Source organism: Eschrichtius robustus, chromosome 13, assembly GCF_028021215.1.
Source record: "Eschrichtius robustus isolate mEscRob2 chromosome 13, mEscRob2.pri, whole genome shotgun sequence".
Taxonomy (NCBI): Eukaryota; Metazoa; Chordata; class Mammalia; order Artiodactyla; family Eschrichtiidae; genus Eschrichtius; species Eschrichtius robustus.
Window position 1 is genome coordinate 96,671,789 of NC_090836.1, and position 22,020 is coordinate 96,693,808.

A 22,020-nucleotide genomic window follows, 5' to 3' on the forward strand; every position below is an offset into this window, starting at 1 on the left:
AGCTGAGTGAACACCTCGTGCCCACCACCGAGGCCAGCACCGCACCACACACCCTGCCTGCCCCGCCCCAGGCCCTGCCGGCACCCAGGCAGCCCGCTGCCCCCCAGGGGCGTGGGGGGCGTGTCCACCTAGGAGACTCCTCCTTCGGGGCTCACGCTTTCTTCTGGTGGCGGACAAAGAGTGGACCCCCAGAACGCTGGTCGGAGTTCCACCTCCGCACTAAAGTAGGGACCACCCACCCCACTTCTCCTCAGGCTTGGCTAGAACTGCTGAGCCTGTGCTGCATGCTTTACAAACCTCACAACACTCCACAGACGGGACATGGAGGAGGGGGCAGGTGACGTGTACTGACCACACCACGGCTTTGCACCCAACCCTGACGGGCTGAGAGGGGCCGGGCGCTGCGGTTAGTGGGGGGACAACTGGCTGGGGACCAGCACAGTGGTGGACAAAGGCTCGCAGCACCTTTCCCGGGCCGGGCTGGGCTGGGCTGGGATGGGCTGGCATCCCCGCTAGAGCTGGAGGCCTGGCCACGCTGTTTCTGGCTGGAGCTGGATGTGTCTGGGGGCAGTGGACGGGAAGACAGCCCAGGCAACCGCGGAGAGCCCCTGCAGGGCCACTAGTGCAGAAGCGCCAGCTTGAACCATGTTAAACCTTAAGGGTGTAGAAAGGGTTCTTGGCCATGGCCTCAGACTCCTGGCATAAGGGTGACTTTCCCAAGGGCAGAGGGTGTCAGGACCAGGTCGAAGGGACATCGCCCTCAACACTGGGAGGGTGTCAGCCAGATCCTTCCAACTGGGGGCCTGGTGGGAAGCAGGTGGGATGGCAGCCGGCAGCGGTGAGCCCTGGCCACTACTGCGCCCAGCACTAAGTGTAGAATCCAAACCGGAAAAAGTACCTAGAGTGCCCAGGCAGCAAGTGTCAGGTGCCCAAGAGTCACGAGGCCTGGAGGGTGATTCAGTCCACATGCTTCCAGCAGCCTCGGGTATTTTATGGCCTCTTCCCAACCAGGGAAAGAACACGGCAGGTAGGGTGAGAGGTGGGGGCCCGAGGAGCCCTGCACAGGCCAGGCCAGTGCTTCTACACTCTGCTCAGCACGCCGCTCCCCGGGGCCCGAGGTGGGCACAGGTGGTGGGCCTGGGCAAGTGGGTCCTGCTTTCAGCCCCACAGGCAGGGAGCTGGCAGCAGCCAAACCCCTGGGTGGATGTGTTGGACCAGGAGGCTTCCTCCTCCCCAGGCCCCCCCCACCCACATGGGGTGAGTCAGTTCAGGCATCCCGAGCCTCCTCTTCCTCCTCCCCCCTGAGCATCCCCTCTCTGCCCAGCAGCAGCCAGAGGTAGCCCCCAGCCCCTGCTTCTCCAGCCAGCAAGTTAGAATAGCCTGGGGATCTGTCAGCACATCCTGCCAGGCCCAAACCCAGGCCAATTATGCAGACTCTCCGAGGGTGGGGCCTGGACAGCATGGACTTTTAGGACTCTCCAGGGCATCTTAATATACAACTGGGGTTGCCAACTGCTGTTCTAACAAAGCGAAGATTAGCAGGTGTAAAAAGAAAGCTGTTAAAAGCTATTACCATCTGAGTCTGTTTCTTAGAAGGGATCAGGTTAAAAAAAAAAAAAAAAAAGAGCTTTAGAGACAAGGGAATTACAGGACAAAATGGATAACAGTGTTCGATGTCAGGAACCCTTAGGAACTTGTTTATTCTAGGGTCTCTGTCCTGACCTTCCCATGGGGATATTGTGCTATATCATCTCCATACTCTAGATCTGCTGCAAGAGACAGGTGGGTGTAGCTTCCAGGACCAGTCCCTGACCCTGACACCTTGTGACAGGAGACAGGGGAGCCTGGACCTCTGTGGCCCCTTTCCTACACCTGGGATCCCTGACCTGACCCATCAACACCTGAAGGACCCTGGGAGGCAGGAGGGGCCCTGGGGCGGGGCCGGGAAGGAGCCTTCCTACTGCGGGGGTCGACTCCAAGACCCTGGCTCATACCTTGTGCGTCCAGCCTCTTGTCAGCATAGACCTTGTAGGTGAAGGCGTGCCGCAGGGCCAGAGCTGCAAAGAACATCTCCACACAGATGATGAAGTCCTGGTAGCCAGCAGCCACGGTGCCCTCACCCACCGACACGCGGGCCGAGTGGATCTTGGGGATGGCCCCGCACTTCTCCAGGATGGCCAGGAGCATGCCTGGAAGGGGAGGTGTGGAAGGGGAGGCGTGGGCGTCTGGCCCCAGACTGGACCCCCTTCCCCATCTCTCTTCCTCCTTACAGCCCCCCAAATGCCACACTCTCCAGAGAGGTTGGAAGCACGGTCCATGGTTACTCCTGTTGGGCAGGGATGCTGACACAAGCCAAGGCCTCAGGGAAACCACACTCCCCAGGTCCTGGCTGGACACCACCTGGATTGGATCCCCCTGTCCAGAAAGCAGTCCCACCCAAGGTCATGGCTCCTGTGAAAGGCCCCTGAGGGCCCAGACGTCACACCCAACAGGTGCTCAGTGGACAGAGGTCCCTTTGAGCTCCAGGCCAGGATCGCCTGGGCCCTCGGGGCACTGCGGACGGTGAGCAGGAGGAAGAGGACAAGGCTTAGGGGACAGGGAGGCACAGGCCAGCCTCACAGGGGCTGGGAGGAAGCTCACCTTGCCAGAAGGAGAGGAAGATGACAGACTTGACCATGAAGAACTTGAGGACGGGGCTGTAAGGGCTGAGCAGCTCCCGGGTGGCAAAGTAGAAGAGGAAGAGGGCGTAGAGGGCCAGGCTGACGGAGATGTTGTAGATGATGGTCACGTAGAGGTAGCCACTGGTGACGCTGCGGGAACGGGGAGCATCCTCTGGCTTGAACTGACCCTTCTCTGGGACAAGGGGCCTCCTTCCCCCCTTTGCCCTGCCCACATGGCACTCTGCACGGCTCTCAGAAATGCTCCCCGAGCCATCAAAGGGAGGGGACGGGTGATCAAAGCGGTCCAAACACTGCGGGGAGTGCGAGGGTGAGCACCTGCAGGACAGGCCAGCCCTGCCACCTGCAGCTCCGGTGCCCACGCTCATGGTGGAGGACTCCAGGTGTCCTCAGGGGCGGGGCCTCAGACTGATGGTCAGAGGGACACGAAGCTCAGCTTTGCTCTTTGCGCTTGAGCCAAGTGATGTCCCCTGTGAGCCTCTGTTTGCTCACCGGCCCTTGGGGGCTGTCGTGTAGGGTACAGGGAGTGTGTCTGATGTGCGTGCAAGCTCAGGGCCACGTGGGACACGTGGTCACTTTCACTAACCCCCTAAAGTCTTGTGTGTGCGTCAATTCACACAGGAGAGGAGACTCGAGATGGGACCCTCAGGGCTCTGGTCCTCTCGCCCCCTGCCCTGGGATGGTCACTGTCCCTTCTTGCTCCCCCCGGCCCCCACCCGGCACCACTCTGCAGCCTGAAGGTGACAGATGCTGAGTGTTCACTCTGGTGCCGGAGGCGGGGCCAAGTGCGATGGCACCACTGCCAGGCTCCGGCCTCGCAATTCAGGGGTGCAGCAGACGGGAGGAAGGCCGGGGTCAGGCTTGGCCTCCACTCAGAGGATGGACACGGGGGTGGGGCAATCTGAGGCCACCCCCTTCCCTCGGCCAGGGCATGAGCCTGGGGGCAGGGCCGCCCACTCCTCCCAACACGTGCCGTGCGGGGACCCGCTGCTTACTCAAAGTCACCGTCTCGGTACTTGCCGAAGGCCTGGAGGACCACGGTGCTGACAGCCATGAGCGGCTTCACCACGCAGAACTGCAGGGTGGCCTGTTGCAGAGAGAAGGTCAAGAGTCAAGGATAAGCACAGAAACCACGGAAGAAGCACCTCCTCTGGCCAGCTGGGCCTGGGCTGGATGCCAGGGGATGGGGGCGGCCCAACCTCCTGCCCCTGGGGGAACTGCTGTCAGGAGGGGAAGGCAGAATACATGAGACAGTAACAGGGCGATGCAGCTGCGTGAGAAGACAGGAGGGTGTGAAGGAAGAATGGTGGAGACGCAGGAGACAGAGATTCCACCAGAGGAGGGGCCCCCATGAACGTGCCAGGGACGAGGGGACGGGCAGAGGGAGCAGCTCACGCCAGGGGCATGAGCTCGGCCCAGGGGCAGAGAACGGACAAGTGCAAGGGGTTAAGTGCTGGTGAAGGGCGGCAGCAGGGAGGTGGCCCCAGAGAGCAGAGGCAGGTGAGGGTCTCCTTGTCTACCCCGGCTCTGGCTCCCTGCCCCATGCTCTAGGCCTGGGTCCAGGGTTTATGTCAAGTTGGGGTCTTACTGGGGATGGAGATGACCCCACAGGAGCACAAAATAGGAAGCAGCCTGAAGCCCGAGGTCCGGAGTCCCGACACGTGTCTGAATTCTGGCCTTGCCAACTACCGCTGCAGAAGCCCGAGTGGGCGGTCACTCAGCCTCCGAGTGGCTGCTCGCGGTAGATGGCTGTAACCAGCCCCGTGTTGCGCGGTCGCTGTGCGGGGACTGGGGAGCGAGACCGCACGGGGTGTCCTTGGAGGTCTCCCACTTCTGAGCACTCAGCAGAGGCCTCTGCCTCGGAGAGAATCCCTCAGCCAGGTTCCCACCAAGTCCCTACAGAGGCACCAGTAAACGCCAGAGGTACCCTCGGTGCCCCAAAAAATCACTAGAAGCACCATTCTCTTGAAACCAAATAAATCTAAGCCACAAGGCCCCTTCTGTGGAGATGGGAGTCATTTAACAAGGCTAAGCTAGTGTGGCTCCAAATGGGACAAGGACCCCGGAGCACAGAAAGTAACCCGTGGAACCCAAAGTTTCTGTCCCGAAAGAGGCTCGAGCGAAGTTTGCAGGGGAGCCCGGGGCGGCCTGAGCCGTGCGGCTGCCAGGAGGAGAGGCGCGTGTGACGGGGGCTAGAGGGGCGATGCTGCTGTCAGCAAACCCCACAAAACCCCCCTGCCCCCCAGCCCCTAGAGGACGCGGGACCGGCACGCTCTGGGGAAAGGGAGGGTCAGCAGCGTGTCCCAAGCGAGCCCTGCGAGCCTGCCGATAGGCTGGTGCTGCCCCGGGTCAGCTCACTCGGTGCTCACGACAGCCCCGTGACGTGAGTACTGTCATCATCCTCAGGGTACAGGTGAGGAAACTGAGGCACAGAGCAGCTGAAGTGGCAAGAGAGGCAAACTCTCCCGGAGACTCAGACCCGGGAGCCGGCACTGGCGACAAAGCTGCGGTGTCCTCTCTCACGTGGGAAAGCGGGGAGGAGGCTTCTTCAGTTCTTTCCTTTTACTACCTGACCCTGCCACTTCCAGGAGCAGCAGTGGAACATCAAAGCCCACAGGGCTGGGGAATAATCTGCAACAAGGCAACCCAGCTAGTGATCTCCGGTCAAAACTTGATACACAACATCATCATCAAAGAAGGCAGTGAGTCACAGATGGGCCGGCACTGGTAAACAATGGCTCTGACAGGCCCCACCCTGAACCCAGGACAGTTTGAACTCCTTCCCTGCAGGTCCTGTGGGGAGGTTTTGAATTTAGAAACACCCTAGGGAAGGAGGATCTGGAAGCAGAACTGGAGACTGGGCCATCCAGGCGGTGCTTTGTGGGTGCGTCTGCACTGCGGGCACGGCCCCGCCCAAAAGGGAGCAGAAAGGCCAGTCCTCCCACAGGTCACGGTGATGGGCCACGGGTTTCATTTCCCCTCGTGATGACGCTGCACGATGCTGGACGGGCTGACAGGCCCTGTGGAGCCCCAGAGGAGACTAAATCGAGGTCATGCCAGCTGGGCGTGGCGCCTGACTTCCTCCCGAGCAAGGGACAGCGGGCTCTGAGCCAGGGCTGTGTTAAGGGCTTTCCCTCACCTGTTCCTCAAACCATCCCTTGAGGTAAGTATCATTAAGCTCATCTCACAGAAGAGGAAACCAAGGCTCAGAGAGGTTTCGTACTTTATCCAAGGTCACACAGTCATAGGAGAGGCTGGAATTCAAACTCAGATGGTCAGACACCCAGACCCCACGCGCTTACGCACAACACCACGCTGCCTCCACCCAGGCCACTCGAGGCCACTGGGGGGGCAGCTCTGGAAACTGGAAGCTGCTAGACTGCCTGCCAAGTGAGAAATGGGGGAAAGGACCAGAGGCTGCTCAGAGCTGTTCTGTCATGTTCTTTAATGCAGAAACCCTCCTGGCCTCTAGCCGCAGCTGATCAGAAGTTTTCAAACTGAGATTCTAGAATCGCCATGCACTTCCTCAGACACTCACACACCACAACTTGGTCAAAGTGAGCAAGAGTCTGGGACTACTTCCTGCCCAGGGCTGCATCAGGCACTCCTGGGACACCTGTTGCTGCCCCTCTGAGCATGCCCCACCAATGCAGGTGCATCCCTAACAGCTCAGGGAGTGGGTGCTGGGGCTTGGGGTGCCTCACAGGAAATGGGAACCCTGCAGATGGGCCCTATGCTCTTTGTCACTATGTCAACCAGGGGCAGCACGGCCCCTGCAGCTGCTACTCCAGGGCACAGACCCAGGCTCCTGGTGCCTGGCCTGCAACTCTTGACCAGGGCAGTTTGCTAGGGGTACCCACCTGCTTGCAGAACCGCAGAAATCCGATGGAGTAAGTCTTTCCCCAGAGGCAGCATGTGCCATACATACAGCTGGACCTGGAAGAGACAAGCAGAGAAGGGGTTGGTGAGCAAAGAGCCAGACTCAGGAAGGTAGGGCTGGGGGAGGCTGCCCTCACCCTCCTGCAGATCCAGACAAGCTGGGGTAGGGCGGGGTAGGGTGAGGACGGGGCTTGGATCCTGGGCAGTCTTTAAGCACAAGGCCAAGCACAGGGAGAGACGAAGGAGAGTATTTGCATATGCGGTAGGGTATGCAGGAGCAGGGCGACACTGCCCTTGGGATAACAAACCAACTTAAAAGGCACTGAATGTAAAAACTACAAGAGGGAGAAACAGGCAAACAGGAAAGGACAGGAAGAGAGAGAAGGAGAAAGAGCCAAACAGGCCCTCCCAAGAGTTCCAATGAATGGCCTCGCTCAGGAAGTGTGGGAGAGGCAGAGAGGTCAAGGTCACGGGCAGAGATGGTCTGTGTGACCGGCTGACGCCAGGAGAGCTCGGAGAACGTCAGGCCCAGGAAACAGGGTGGTGCGGGGGGCTCTGGGGGGACTTCATACTCACTCGATGGGCTTCCCTCTGATCTCTGACATGATGGAACTTTCCCCCCCAAGGTATTCATAGCACAGGCTCAGGAAATTATAGATGACCAAGGCTGTGAAAACAATGTCCAGAGAAAAACCACTCAAATCAACAGGATGGATAAACAGATGGTGGAATTCTAAACAGCAACGAAAGTGAAAGAACCACAGTCACAGGCAGCAACAGGGAGGGAACCTCAGGGACATAAGAATCCGCAGTGAATACTCCATTTGTAATCAAAATCAATCACGGCTAAATCATGCTGTTCAGGGATGCGCACACACACTGCTGGTCACACCACAAAGAAAGGCAAGAAAGTGATTACCACCAAATCCAGGACCGTGTGGGGAGCTGTGGGAGGGGAGATCGGGACGGGATGCTGGGGGCTTGAGGAGCTGGCAGTGTGCATGTTCTGGGTCTTGGCTTTACAGTTATTTATTAGCCTTATGCGCTTTTCTGTTTGTGTGTCACAGATCACAATTTTATGACAAAGCAACAATAAAACTTTCTCCAGAGGGATCTCAGGAGAAATTCTCGGCAAGAATGAGATAGAACCCCTTACGCATTCAACAGCGTGTAGCGGCATCTTAGTGAGCACAGCATGATAAGCTGTAACAAAACCTATGAGAGGTGCACAAAACATAGTGCAAATGTCTTAGGAAGCTGGGCCAGCTCATCCTGAACCATGACACAGCTTGACATCACCCACAAAGATCCAAAATTTACAGCAGCAACCTAGGGCACAGTAGAAGTATGTTGTAAATGCTGCAAATACAGCACTACGTTGTAATTGGTCTCCTGGTCAGAGGACTTCCGCGGGGTCAGCAAATGCAAGCTGCTGCCTGCAGGGTGCTAGAAGCACACGGAAGTGTCGGGAGCCAGGGAGACAGGCCGTGGAGAGGAGGACGAGGAGCACAGTGGAGGACGCCACGAAGGAGAGGATGCAGGAGGCAGATCAGGGACCTAGGGCAGGGGAACAGGAGACGCGTCCAGCGCAGGAGTGAGGCCAAGGGGAGGGTCAAGGCGGGGTCAGGGGATAATAAGATCAAGGGAGAGGCACCAGCAGCCCTGCAGCCAGCGGGCTCCTTCTCATCTGACTGGCCAACCCCCGTGCAGCAGAAGGGCCTTCAAGGCCCCCCGGTGTAGCCCCCTGGCTCAGCTCAAGATCTCTCACCAGGTGGCTTGGTCCCTGCCCACCCCTCACACTTCCTTCCCAGCAACACTAGGTGCCCCCTTCCCCTCGGCAGGGTATTGTGCCCTCCGTGTTTCTGCCCTTGCAGATCCTACTGCCTGGACGCCCTGCCCTCTGACCTCCTAGTACCGTCAACCCGTCAGACACCACCCACCATGAGAAGTCCCCGGCCACCACCATGGGGGCTCGTGCGTCCCCACCCACGGAACCTACTGGTTTGCAGACGGACGCTGTGCCCCCGCCCCGCCCACCCCCGGAGTGTGATTACCGACTGGGAGCTTGCTTCTCCCTCTAGCGTGGGCCCAGCCCTCGGCATATAACTAACCACACCACAAACGCTTGACTGCCCGAAATTGGAACACAGGAAATCCTGGCCGTACGGTTCAAGGTAGAAGTTGGCCTTCAGCAACGTGGAAAGGAATATATTGGAGGGCTCTACGTCCCTCAGTTGCTCTAACCTAGTAAGGTTTCACGTCTGGGGCTGGGGAACAGGGGCCCAAGTGGCACCCTACATAAACATGACCTGCTTAGCACCTGTCACCTGTGCTGCAACCGTGCCCCTAGAGACATACAGCAGAGGTGTGACTCTGCTGGGAGTCTCTCTGCGGCTCAGTTTCCTCATCTGTTAAAATGGGGACAGAAAGCGCCCCTCCGGAGTTAGGAGGCGGTGGGATTTCAGTGAGTATGCAAAGTGCTCAGAAGAGTGGCCAGCACACTCAGTGTTGGCTGTCACGGCCACTATTGTTTATCTGCCTGCCTCCCTCAGGGGCCTCTGTCCCCTGACAGGGCTGAGGGCCCTGTGAGCTGCCTGTCCGACACGGAAGCAGCTCAGGATGTTTGGTGGCTGCAGGAATCTCCACTGACTGGGCTCCAGATCACTCTCCACTGACAGAAACTTCGGGGTATCTGAAGGCAGGGGGGTGAGGGGGCGGGGGGCATCAAAGCCCAATCTGATGTCAGCCTGCTAATAACCTTTGTCCAAAACCATATAAGGCCAAGTAGAGTGGATGTGTCCATTCCAATCTGGGTCCAGCTGTATTGTGGTTGATGGTATTTTCCAAAGGCAGCCACATCCCATGACAATGACACTCCTCTCAGAAGATGGGGTCTTCTTCCCTCTTTTTGCATCTGGGTGAACTGGGGTGACCACAGCGGAAGCGAAGCTTGGTGACATCTGATGCTGGGGTTAGAAAAGGCCTCTTTCTTCTGGCTCATCCTCTCTTGAGATGCTTGCCCTTGGACCCAGCCACCATGCGGTGAGGAAGCCCATGCCGGCCCACGTGGAGAGTCCACATGGAGAGGCTCGTGTGGGGGAGGAACTGAGGCCCGCAGCTGACATCAGCATCAACTGCCAGACACGTAAGTAAACCAGACATCAGATGGTCCCTCCCCTGCCTTCAGGTCTCCAGCTGAGGCCCAGGTATCATGGAGCAGGACCAAACTGTCCCCAAGATGCCCTGTCCAAATTCCTGACGTGCGGTATCCATGAACTCGATAAATGGCTGTTTTACACTAGTCTGTTTTGGGGTAGTTATGTACACAGCTACAGTAAGTGGAATGCACATAAAACCACTTCCGGAGTTCCCAGGACACGCCGTGATCTCTCACGCCTCCCCTTGGTGGCACAGCCCGATCTCTCTGCTAAATCCCAGAGGCAGCCCCAGCTCAGATGCCACCTCGTCCTTGGCGGCCTCCCCTGTCCTGTCGCCATGCTCACATCACACCCCACGATCTCTCTGCTGATCTGTCTGATCCTTCCAGGACAAGAGGCAGCATAAAGCAGCCAGAAAGCCATGGATCCTGGAGCCAGACTGCCTGGGTGCGAATCATGGTTCCACTACTTAGGAGCTGTGTGGTCTCAGGCAAGTTTCTTAAGTGCTCTGTGCCTCGGTTTCCTCATCTCTAAGCCGGGGATAACAACAGCTTCTTCCTGGTGAGGCTGCTGTGAGGACGGGCCTCAGGGGTGGGAGTGTGATGCCTTATCTATAAGGCTGTGCTCACAATGAACAGCCCATAGTGTTACCCACTGTCTTCTGTAAACACTGTAAACACCTTGCAGGCAGGAACCGAGGCCCACCCACAACAACTACCAAAGGGCTTGACACTTCCATCCTCAATCAACAGGGAAGGAATGAACGGATGGACACAGGCCACAGCTCCAGGTGAGGCTCAGAGAGGCGGGGCAGGCGGGTATGGCCAACACTCAGTCTTGCGCTCAAGGAGCTCACCCTGCCACAGCCTGGGAAGCTGCACCTTCCCCAAGTCCCCAGAGACAAAACCCTCAGGCGAGGCCACAGGGGCCCAAGGTTCATCAGCCCCTCTGTCCAGATACCACCAAGCTAGGCTGTCCTGCAATCCACTCCTGGGAAGAGCTTGGTGCCTGAGCTCACATCCTTTCCTGTGTCACAACACACGCGGCACGCTCCTGATTACGTGGTCCACTGTCTGTCCATGTGCAGCTCTGCATTCAACTGGGCAGATCATCAAATTTCATCCATCTCTCTCAGTTCAGGACTTTTGACCTTTTTACAGTGCTATGGGGCCAGACAGTCTGGCCAAATACCAGTTTGCTGACGGTGTCTGTTAAAGAGTCGTTAGTGAGTCAATAATGCATCTCGGAGAAGGGAGACAAGACAGAATCTCCTCGAGATGACGCAACCAGCCCACACCAAGACCACTGACCATCTGGACAAATCAATGCCCTTCCGAGGAAATGATGGAGCCGTGCAAAATACCACCCCCCCCCCACCCCAGCAGGCGTGTTTAAACTGGACAACTCAACACACACCCCAGGAACAAACACAGAGATATGCTGGCTCTGGACATCAGAAGAGCAAAAAAGATTATGAGTGGGGTTCTCAACCAGCAGCACTGTCGCCTGACCATGCTTCTGACCACAGCTCCAGTTCTGGTCCCCTGGAGAGGCCCCAGACACACAAGTGACCAAGGGGCCCACAGGGAGCATCCAGCTTGAGGGAAGGGATGGGTTCCCGCCCACCCCACCCCACCCCCCCCCCGGCCTCTCTCTCTCTTGCCCTGGAAAATCAGGTACCTGGAACTTTCAGCTCCATTCTAGATACCAAATCTTAAAGGAACTAGAGACAAATGCACACAATCAGGGGCAAAGGACCAGAATGAAGATGAAAGGAGGATGGTGCTGGAGACTTGAGGCCTGGAGAAAAGATATTAGGGATCATTCTCTTCATGTAAGTGATGACCACCTTCGTCCAGAGGGTCAGACAGGACCCACTCATCCCAGGGGCAGATCCTAGGACTTCAGCTTAGTATAAGAAACAATTTCTGGCAGGTAGTCTTCAGAGATGAAAGGTAGTGAGCTCCCTGCCAGTGGAAGCATGCAATCAGAGGCTAGGCAGCCTCTGAGCTGAGAGATTAAGGGGGTTCCAAGCAGCTAGGATTTTACGGGTCCCTTCCAACCCTGAGAGGCAAGGCTTTCTTTCCTCACTGGCAACTTCTCCCACCAAGGGCTGCCCGGACAGGAAACTGCAGACCAAGAGATTACTCTCCACCCAGCCTCCCATCCAGCGTCCCCCGTGGCCTGACAACTGCAGCCACACAACCCTGAGGGGCCCGAGGGGCTTCAAGAGAGGACCCGCTAAGAAGCATACTCAGACTGTCCCTGCCAGCTGCAGGGGACTGTCCTCATGAGTCCCCCACTGCAAGTGACACTGGCTACAGGTCACTGACTATCCCAAGTTCACCTCCTCCACACACCCGCAGCACCTAAAGCCGGCCGCAGGGCCTAGCCCTCTTCGCTGCACAGAAATACTTTGGTTATTTGGAAAGATATATTTCAGAGTAACTTGTGGATGAGCCCGGAAAACTTAATTTTGACCACTTTGGACAGAAATCTCCTCTGCTCAGTAAATAGGGGCACCCAAACATTCTTTCCCGCTTTTTCTGTGACTGGTGATCACCACTGACAACAACGGATGCGACGTGCTACAGCCAGGTGGGCGGGGTCCTCCCTAAGCACCTGTCCCCAGACTCTGAGCTGCTCCGATGGCACTTTGCTCTTCCTCTCTCACAGCTTTTCTGTCCTTTGCTGTTCCTGCTCATTGATGCTTCTTGCCACCCGAAACACTGATTCTGGTCCCTCTTTCTATTGGTTTCTTCCAGATGTCTGCCTTTATTCTGATTGGTTGAGCTCTTCTGATTCCTGGCTCTCTCAGAGCCATGGCCAGCAAGGGCCACTACCAGCCCATGAGTCCTCCTGGCAGCACACTGGCCTCTGGGTCTTTTGTGGTCCTCAGCTGTATTCATCCAGGCTGTATGCTCCCTATCTGGGAAGACGTTTTACTTGGGCCAGATTCCAGGAAGCTAAGTTTGTCCCAAATCTGAAACTGGGACAGATTTCAGAAAATGAAACATCATTCTTTGCTTCTTTCATGCAAGTAAAATCTCTTCCCTTAACAAGAGTTCACACTTTTGCAGGGGAGAAACTTGTCCTGTATTCCTTCACCAAGCCTGGCACAGAGAAATTCCTGGGCCTCAGAGACCCAGGGCTGAGTCCAGCCTCTGGCAATTACTCTCTGGGTAACTTGGGCAAATTTCTTAGCCTACGTGAATTTTTTTTTCACATTTGTAAAACGGGGATGATAATATATACCTCACCAGGTAACTGAGAGGTGAGAATGAGCTAACAGTAATGAAAAATACATGGTAAACTGTGAAGTGCCACACGAACATTATTAAAAAAAAACAGTGCCGCACGAAACACCTGTGGAGGGCGTCTCCCTCATCTGAGCTCTGGCCACCCACGTGTCTGCCCACAGAGCTCCCCAGTCTGTCTCAGAGTCATCTTTAGGGGCTACCTCTCACCCCGACCACAATCAAACACTAAATGTAGGTAAGGGGGTTGGATTCTACCCCTCCACCACCTGCCTGCCCCCTACACCCTGGTGGCACATCCTTAGGCTCTGTGAATTCCGGCCCTTACCAGGTAGTAGATGCAGAGCAGGGGCACCGTGGACAAGCATTCACTTCTCCCTGGAAAATGGAAACACTACCTCCAAATTCACAGGGTTTACCTCCACTCTCCCCTGAAATGCCCCTGAAGTGAGAACGAATGGGGGGAAAGGTACAAACCTTCAAGGACAAGGACATGGCACCAGAGGCAGCAAACAAGGGATGTCGACCAAAGCTCTGGAAGATGCGGCAAGGTCACTAACCCCAGGGACAGGGGGGAGCCAGCGAGAACCCCAGGAACCCGAAGACTGGGCGCACCACGCAGCTCTGATGGCTGTGGGTAGGGGTGCAAATGGGAACACTGGCCTACAGGTCTCCACGTGGAGCTCTTGGCTTTTTACTTTCAAGACAGGTTGTGATGGTTCTGTCCTCACAGAACTTGGCCCAGCTGAGGACAGCAATGCGAAGACTTGCGGAAAATACAGAGAGGAAGTCTAAATACCAAGGGGAGATGTCCAAGGCCTTTCCCTGGCTGCACCCATAGCTCAGCCCCTCAGCTCCTTCCTCCCAGGCAGGAGATGAGAACATTATTCTCTGGGGAAACAGGTCCAGAATCAAAGCCTTCATTTGGTGTCTGCCCCACCACCACATGAAAATGGAAGAGGAAACACCCCATATCCTATCACCCAACTGGGAGGAGGCCCAGCAGTTTTAAGCCCCATTCTTAAATATAAAAAATAGCCAAGGACATGAGACATTGGAGGAAAGCTTCTTACCCAAAGGTCAAAGAGCAAAGCAAACAAACAGATGGAAGGAACTCAGGAGACAGAGATAATGCAGGGAACAGAAGAAAACTGTAATTAGCATCACCAGAGAAAGAAGAACCAATACCAAGAACAAGGCTAGGAAAAAGAGAGCAGGGACGAGCTCCTGACATTTTACAACATGATAAAGGAAATAAAACCTCAACAGAGGGACTTCCCTGGTGGCGCAGTGGTTAAGAATCTGCCTGCCAATACAGAGGACATGGGTTTGATCCCTGGTCTGGGAAGACCCCACATGCCGTGGAGCAACTAAGCCCGTGCACCACAACTACTGAGCCTGCACTCTAGAGCCCACGAGCCACAACTACCGAGCCCATGTGCCACAACTACTGAAGCCCGCGCGCCTAGAACCCGTGCTCCGCAACAAGAGAAGCCACCGCAATGAGAAGCCCGCACATAACAACGAAGAGTAGCCCCCTGCTCGCCACAACTAGAGAAAGCCTGCGCGGAGCAACGAAGACCCAATGCAGCCAAAAAAAAAAAGAGAGAGAGAGAGAAACTTCAACAGAAAAGCTCAAAGGTAAAGATTAAAAAACAAAACAAACAAACAAAAAACACCTCCTGAAAAGCAGAACAAAAAAGAGATGGAAAATCCCAGGAAATTGTAAAGGAAATTTGAGGCTCAATCCAGAAGTGCAACATTCTACTTAACAGGAATTCCAGAAAGGGATAATAAAGTGGAGGGGAAGAAATTATCAAAAAAACATTCAGGAAAATTTCCCAGAACCATAGGACAGGAGTTGTTTCCACACTGAACTGAAAGGGCCCATCAGGTGCCCGGCACAATGAACATCCCACCTCTTGTGAGGTTTCAGAACAATGGGGATAAAGGCAAGATCCTAAAAGCCAGGAGGGAAAAAAAAAAAAAAAAAAAAAAAGGTCACATACAATCATTAAGGATCAGAATCCAGCAGACTTTCCAAAAACAACACTGGAAGCTAAGAGAATGTGAAAAACATGCCTTCAAAATTCAGAGGGAAAATGATTTCCAATTTAGAATCATATTCCCACTGAACACCAATCGAATAAACAATATAATAACGATATTTGCAGATAATTTTCAGATTTCAAAAAACAAAACTCCCATGCAACTTTTTTTCTCAGGAAGCTCCTAGAAGATGTGCACGAACTAAAAAGAGAGCAAACGTCAAAAGTGGAAAAGATGGCATCCAGGGGGCAGGTGATTCAGGACAGGAGAGGCGACAGGATTCCCGGAATGACGGTGAAGGAAAGACCCAGGACTACAGCTGAGCAGTAAGAGGCCTCAAGGGCAACCAGTCCAGATGGGAGCAAGAAGGGCAGGGCCCCAGGAGGATCACCACCTGGAAACCCTAGAGCTAGGAGATGAGCTGATGTGTCTGGCGTCACTGACAGGAGGGCTTCTTTTTTCACTCGACTGAAGCATTTGCAGAATAAAGTAATGATAGAGACACAGAAAACAGAGCAAACCAAAAAGCAAGACAAGTAGTAACCAGAGGAAAAATGAAGTCCAACAAGGAAATGTCGTCTTGGGACACTGTCAGGCTCAGCTCTGAACAACATTTACAGACATAAAATGATGTACACGCTGAACACAGACTAAGAAGGAAAGAAAACGTGTGTGTGTGTGTGTGTGTGTGTGTGTGTGTGTGTGTGTGTGTGTGTGTGTGTGTGTGTGTGTGTGTGTAGTTGGAGGTAACATACCTAAATCAAGACCTTCCACAGCAGGAAGTCACTATGTAACACTACATAAAATTGAAAAATCAAGAAACAACAGTATAAGCATATTTTTAGGTTATTCTAGAAAGAGAAACCAGTTTAAAGAGTTTAAAGTAGGATGACTTTGGGAGTGAGGAGGAGTTGGGGCAGTTCTGTGTTTCAAACATGTGCATGTATTACCTTAATAAAAGTAAAATTTTAGTTGTTTTAATTTTGTTAAAAAGAAAAGCAAATGTCTCTGTGATGCCCGGCAGAGAGTCTGGCTCTGACCTGGCCTGCGGGACGGGCTGGCTCCGCCTGAAGTAAGAGGCCTCCAGCCCAGTCGATTCCTATCCCACCCGGGTGTTGGGACACTGAGGAGGAAGGGTGGGAGGAGCAATGAACGGGGAGGGGGGGTTCTTTTTGAACTGTAAGGGACACACCCCATCACCAACTCTACAGGGGAAGCTCTTGCTAGCAGCTGCTGGCACCTGCAGATAAGACCACAAAGGGGGAGGGTCCGAGACAGAGCAGAGGTGCACGAACTGGCCAGGCCAGGGCCAAGCCCACTGACTCAGACATTGCAAGCTGGTGAACTCGGGGGCAGCCTGAACTTCACAGCAGCTGCTGTGCTGTTTGTAAACTCCCTCAGAGAGGCCAAGCAGATAATAGCGTTGCTAGGAGATGTGCTTCGCAGGGCAGCAGGCTTCCCGTGAGGACCCTTACGTGGCTGGGAGGAAAGTTGGGACAGGCAGGGCCTGAACAAAAGGGCTTCTGGGGTGGGGGGAGTTACCAACCATCTGCTGCTGTCTCTGCGGCCTGGAGTGAGGATGGTGCGGAGGCCCCGGCGGTGCCCCCCCTTCTGCCATGCGCCCCAGACTTCAGGGCCCAGGAGAGAAAGGAGCCTATACTTGCCCCCCATCACATAGGAGACACCCCCCACCTCCGCCCCCAGCAGGGATCAGCTTTTTGCTTCTGAAACCAGTCGGCATTGGCTGCTCCTGGGCACCGTGCAAGGCTGGCAGCTGAACGGAAAAGGGTTCTCAGCCCCACCTTCCCCATCCCCAGCCTTTACAGCGCCCCAGGTGCCCAAAGGTCTCCCTGGGGACTCCACTGCTTCCAGGAACACCAGGCGCTGGAGCCCCAGTTATGCCCTGAGCAGGTCCCCGCCTGGCCGCAGTGTTCTCACCTGACAGAGCCGGGCCAGCCTGGGGATTCAATGAGGCCCCATGTGGGCGAACGCAAGGCATGCAGCAGGTGTTCAATAAAGTCCCTTATTCATTCGAAAAATACAGGAGTGAGCACCCATCATGTGCCTGGCTCTGTCGCACAGGCTCTCCGCCCTTTCCTGCTCTCATGGAGCTGACAGTCCACGAGGGAGACGGAGCAAACCAGGCTCGCAGGCTGTCTGAGCTTCACTGCAAACCGCGGTGAGGCCGAGAGGACTCGGACGGGGGCTGGGAGCGGGAGCGACGGGGAAGGCCTTTCTGAGGAGATGCTGGAGTCAAGATGAAGGAGGAGGAGGAGCTCTGCAACCACTGGGGAAACTGATGTGCCCGGGTGGGCGGGAAAAGGGGTCAATGTGACCGCAGGGGCTGGTGGGGCGCAGTCTGTGCCTGTCAGGTGCCTGCATTCCCTCGCCGAGTCCAAAGGCATTTCCTGTGCTCTGCGAGTCCTCAGGGATGCACAGGTTCAAAGCGGGACAAGAAGAGAGACTCTAGCTTCTTTGCGGATGAGCATGCTGCACCCCAATATCCACTGAGCCCAGGGCCGGGGCAAAGCTCTCTGGGGTCTGGGAAGCGAATAACCAGTCGTGGTCAGAGCTGCCGGGCCTCGGCATAAGGAATACCAGGTCCGGTCACTCTACCCGAAACCAGCAGTGCAGGTACGGGGAGGATCAGGAAAACGCAGGACCGTGAGAGGAGGGTGGGCATCAGAGCAGGGATCTTGAATTCAGGGCCCTCCTTCCCATCCCTGCTGGCCTGTTTGGGTACAGGCCAAAGCATCGCTGGCCTGTGACCTGTCTTGGGGACTCTGGCCACGCCCTCCTTCACCCACCCTCCACCTGGAGATTTTCTAAACTGCAGTTTCCAATGGCATCATATTTTTGTGTATCACCAGTAAAAAAGAAAATCTAAGTTTCCCTCTATGTCCCACAAGGCTTTGTATGTCCCCGTCCCTGCTCCCAGGGCAATGCCCTCCAGCTGCTGGCCTCTCCTCTGCACAGCTCCCAGGACCTCCCAGCCCAGCACGCTGGGGCTCCCCTCTGCCCAGAATGAATGCTCATCCACGGTACGACATGGCAGACGCTGACTCATTCTCTAAGACACTTCCCCCTGCCCACCCCAGGCCAGGGCCACTGGGAGAAAGCATCCCTGTCTCCTTGTGCTGACAGTTTAGGTGGCACAGACGCCCGGAGAGCAGGCGGGTTGAGGGCGGGCTTGCCCAGGGCCCAGCACAGGGCCTGGCCGGTGCTTGCAACTCGGTATAGGAGCGGGTGATGCTTTCACACCACACATGAGAACTGCCCCCTGAAAGGCAGCAAGTCACCTGTCCCAGGAGCACGGGCTCCTCCTGGGACAAAGCCCTCAGAATTAAGACACGCGGGGAGGGAGGTCCAGTCCTGCTGCCACCTTACCACGGACCCCTGGATAAGCCCCTTACCCGTCTGTACCTGGGGTTTCCACCTACAAACGGACCACTTATTTGCTGCCCACCCCCCCATCAGAGATGCCGGCACTGAGAAATGAGACACAGGTGGAGGGTCCCTGCTCCCAGGTATCTGTGGAGGTGTTTGGGGGCCACATCGCAAAGCGCCTCAGCAGGTGAGACTCTGGCTACATGTGCGCTGGTACCTGGATGGAAACCGTGAAGGGGGTCAAGAAGTGACGGCTGGCCCCTCAGGGAGGAAGCTGGGAGGAGGGGCTTCTGGCTCCTAGACAAGGTGGGTGCACAGCCCCCGGCCCAGCTCTGCACCCCCCTCCCCTGGCCCTCCCGGCGCCGCTCGCGCTGTCCTCACCCTCGTAGCAGTCGCGCACGGTGCCGAAGTACACGTAGTACTGGTCGTTGGTGAAGAAGAGGAGGCTGAGCCAGGAGTCGAAGGCGTAGATGGGCACGATGAAGAGGATGCGGACGATGTAGCGCTGCTCGTTGGGGCAGCTATAGCAGCGCAGGTGCATGTAGATCTGGGGGCAGAGGGGCCGGGTCAGTCAGAGCCCACGGCCCGCCTTGGCCCGTCTGCTCCACAGAAGGAGGAGACCAGCCCGTGTCTAGCTCTGTCCTCACTAGCGCCGGGACCAAGTTACTCAACCCTGAGCCTTGGCGTCCTCCTCTGTAAAGTGTGATGACACACAACTTCCGTCATGAGGCTGTGGAAGCATCCAACCACAGGGTGCGTGAAGCTCGCAGGCTGCGCGCGGTGGCGCCGGGGACACCTCACAGACACTGGCCACGAGGCCACGCCCAAGACTGTGCAAATCAGCCAGGGATGTGGCGGCATCCACAGCTGTGACAAGCTCCCTGGGGACCCGTGTGCACGGCCAGGTTTGGGAACTGGGTGCCTGGTGCAGAGGAGGCTATTAACATGCGTGTGCGTGTCCCTCCGCCGCCTGGACTTTCTAAACACCTGGCCCCTGGGGCATGGAGCTAAAACACAGGCGTCCAGGTGATCGCCCACCCCACCCCGTCCCTTAACTAACTTATGGTGTAGAGGACGGGAGGGACGGGACCCTCACTTTCACAGAAGGTGGGAGCACTTCCTGGCTGAATGGCTGCAGTGATGGCCTGTCTCACTTTCCCATCTGTTGAACAGGTGCAGTGCTGCCTGCCTTGCTGGGAAGTTGGGAGAATGCAATGCGGTTTTTAGAAAGCAGGAGAAAAAATAAAAGCTGCATACAAATGCCAAGAACTGCTCTAACCACGATGCACAGTCCCAGCAGCCAGAGTCTCTCGTCTCTGCTCCCATGACTTCATGCTTGGCCCAGCCGAGCCCTGGGCTTGGGAGGAAGAGAACAAAGTATTCCCCATCTGCTGTGAGCCAACCGCCTTGGAAGCAGTCGAGTTCTAGAAGGGACGGGGAACACAGGGACCCGAACAGGCTCAGCCTCCCCTCTTCGCTTGGCAACCTTCAAACCTTCTTCCTGGGGCAGCCAAGGCACGTCCCGGCCCATGGCAGCCTCCCCGGGGACAGCGAGCACAGGGGGACGGGAGACTTGACTTCCATCCCAGCTCCGCCACCAACTTGTACGTGACTAGGCTAGTTCCCCGCCCTCCTCCCTCTCTGGGTCTCAATTTTCTCATCTGCAAAGGGGTCACTGCCATCCTGTTCTCCTGTACAGTTCCCAGGCTACCCTACAGTTTAGGCTAGACACATGACCAGTTCTGGCCCATGGAAGTGGGCCATTTCTGGTTGAGAAGGTTAAACACCCAGAGTGCTTTCTGCACACGCCCCTCCCCACAGTTGTCAGATGGATGATGTCTTAAAAGCTGCAAGATGCTGGAGCCACAGAATGGAAACTGACCTGCACTGGGCTGAGTGAGCAAGAACCTGACTCCCCCGGGTGAAGCCCCTGAGATTTCGCGCTTATTTTTTACTGCAGTGTAGCCTGGCCTGGCCTAACTAATACTCTGTTGGACAACAAACCTTTCAGGACCTCCCTAGAGGGCTGGGGCTCACTGGCTCAGGGGCTCCTGCCCGGCCTGGGTACCTGGTGGCAGGTGATGAGCAGGGCCGTCCAAACGAAGAAGCCAGAGATGGCCTGAGCTGCGGTTGTCATCAGGAACACGGGCTGCTCCATGGCCGTGGGGCTGCCTTCGGGCATCACGGAGACACTGGGCGAGGCTGCTGCTGTTGTGGGCGACGCTGGATCTGGGGCCAGTGCGGCCCCCCTCACAGTCATGGTGCCCGGCAGCAGGGGGCTTCCTGAGAGAAACCCTCGGGGTAAGCGATGAGCTGGCCTAGAGAGAGGGAACCGCAACGTTAGCCTCCTTCCAGCGTCAGTGGCGGTGTTGGAAAGAACCTTCCAGGTCTCTACTTCCACCTTCAAAATGTGACCAGACCCTGACCACGTCTCACTCCAGCCCCCAGCATGTCTCCCCTGGATTAATGGAACAGGCTCCTGACCAATCTCTCTGCTTCTGCCCTTGCCCGCACCATCCCCACACGGCAGCCGTGTGAACCTTCTAAGATGTTAGCCAGATTGGGTCCCTCCTCTGCTCAAAACCCTCCAACAGCTCCCATCTCCGTCGGAGTACAAGCTCCTGTCCTTACAGAGCACGTGGGCCCTCCATGCTCTCTGATCTCACCACAATTCCCATCTCGATCCTTCCCTCCAGCCACACTGGCCTCCTGCTGTTTCTTGGACACGCCAAGCCTGCTCCTGCCACAGGGCCTTTGCACTGGCTGTCTCTGCCCAGCCACACAACTCGCTCCCGCACTTCCTTTAGGCCTCTGCCCTGACCACCTGCTCAAATGTGGCAAGCCCTGCCTCACCCCAGGCGCTCCTGACCACTTTGCTTTGCTTGATGTCTCTCCAGAGCACTCATTACCATCTGACTCCATCTGACAAACCGTACATTACTCACGTGTTCATTAACTGCCTCCTGCACCAGACACAAGCTCCCTGAGGGCAGGGGCCCCGTTCTGCTCACGACTGGATCTCTGGCACTTGGAACAGTGTGGGCACACAGCAGGTGTTCAGTAATTACCTGCTGGCTCCGCCCATCTTTACACCTCCGGGTCTAGCAAGATCACTTTAGCACTGAGGCATCCCCTCTACGGGTATGTGTCTTTTCTTTGCCATTTCTCCCCAGTTTCCCTAATGGCTAACATCCATTCCTCACCATCCAGCTGTGCCGTTCTGGAGACTTTGCAGCCCTTCCCCACCAACAAACTGCTCACCTTTTAATTTAGCTCATGTATCACTCTTCCTAAAAGCCTGTCCTGTTCACTTTCCCCAGCCAGGTACTTCCACGCATTTCACCCGCCTCTGTTGTTCTACATAACACGCAGTTCTGTCATTTCCTCGCGTTTATCCTCCTAAGACTGCCTACTCTTTGAGGCAAGACCACTTTTCCATCTTTAAATCCCCAGCACCAAGCTTAGCACCAAGGCCATTTGTAACATTTATTTTATTATCTATTGATTTTCACAACTTATTTCAAAAGGAATTTGAGGTACTTCAGAGAGAAGCAAAGAACAGAGTTGAGGAAGCTGGCATAAAGGAAGATTCTGGGTGGGAGAGATGGGAGT

General features: G+C 55.9%; 1 protein-coding gene across 3 annotated transcripts in view; it reads right to left on the reverse strand.

Annotated features, from left to right (window-relative positions):
- TMEM184B (transmembrane protein 184B) overlaps positions 1-22,020 on the reverse strand; it is a 49,042-nt gene that overhangs the window by 3,520 nt on the left and 23,502 nt on the right. For all 3 annotated transcript variants that reach the window (XM_068560895.1, XM_068560893.1, XM_068560894.1), the window contains 7 exons: positions 20,477-20,726; positions 18,790-18,955; positions 7,134-7,224; positions 6,539-6,614; positions 3,674-3,765; positions 2,641-2,810; positions 1,995-2,189 (listed from right to left, as the gene is read on the reverse strand). In XM_068560895.1, coding sequence (XP_068416996.1) covers positions 1,995-2,189; positions 2,641-2,810; positions 3,674-3,765; positions 6,539-6,614; positions 7,134-7,224; positions 18,790-18,955; positions 20,477-20,668 — 982 coding nt within the window. In that variant the 5' untranslated portion in view covers positions 20,669-20,726. The remainder of the gene's footprint in view (positions 1-1,994; positions 2,190-2,640; positions 2,811-3,673; positions 3,766-6,538; positions 6,615-7,133; positions 7,225-18,789; positions 18,956-20,476; positions 20,727-22,020) is intronic.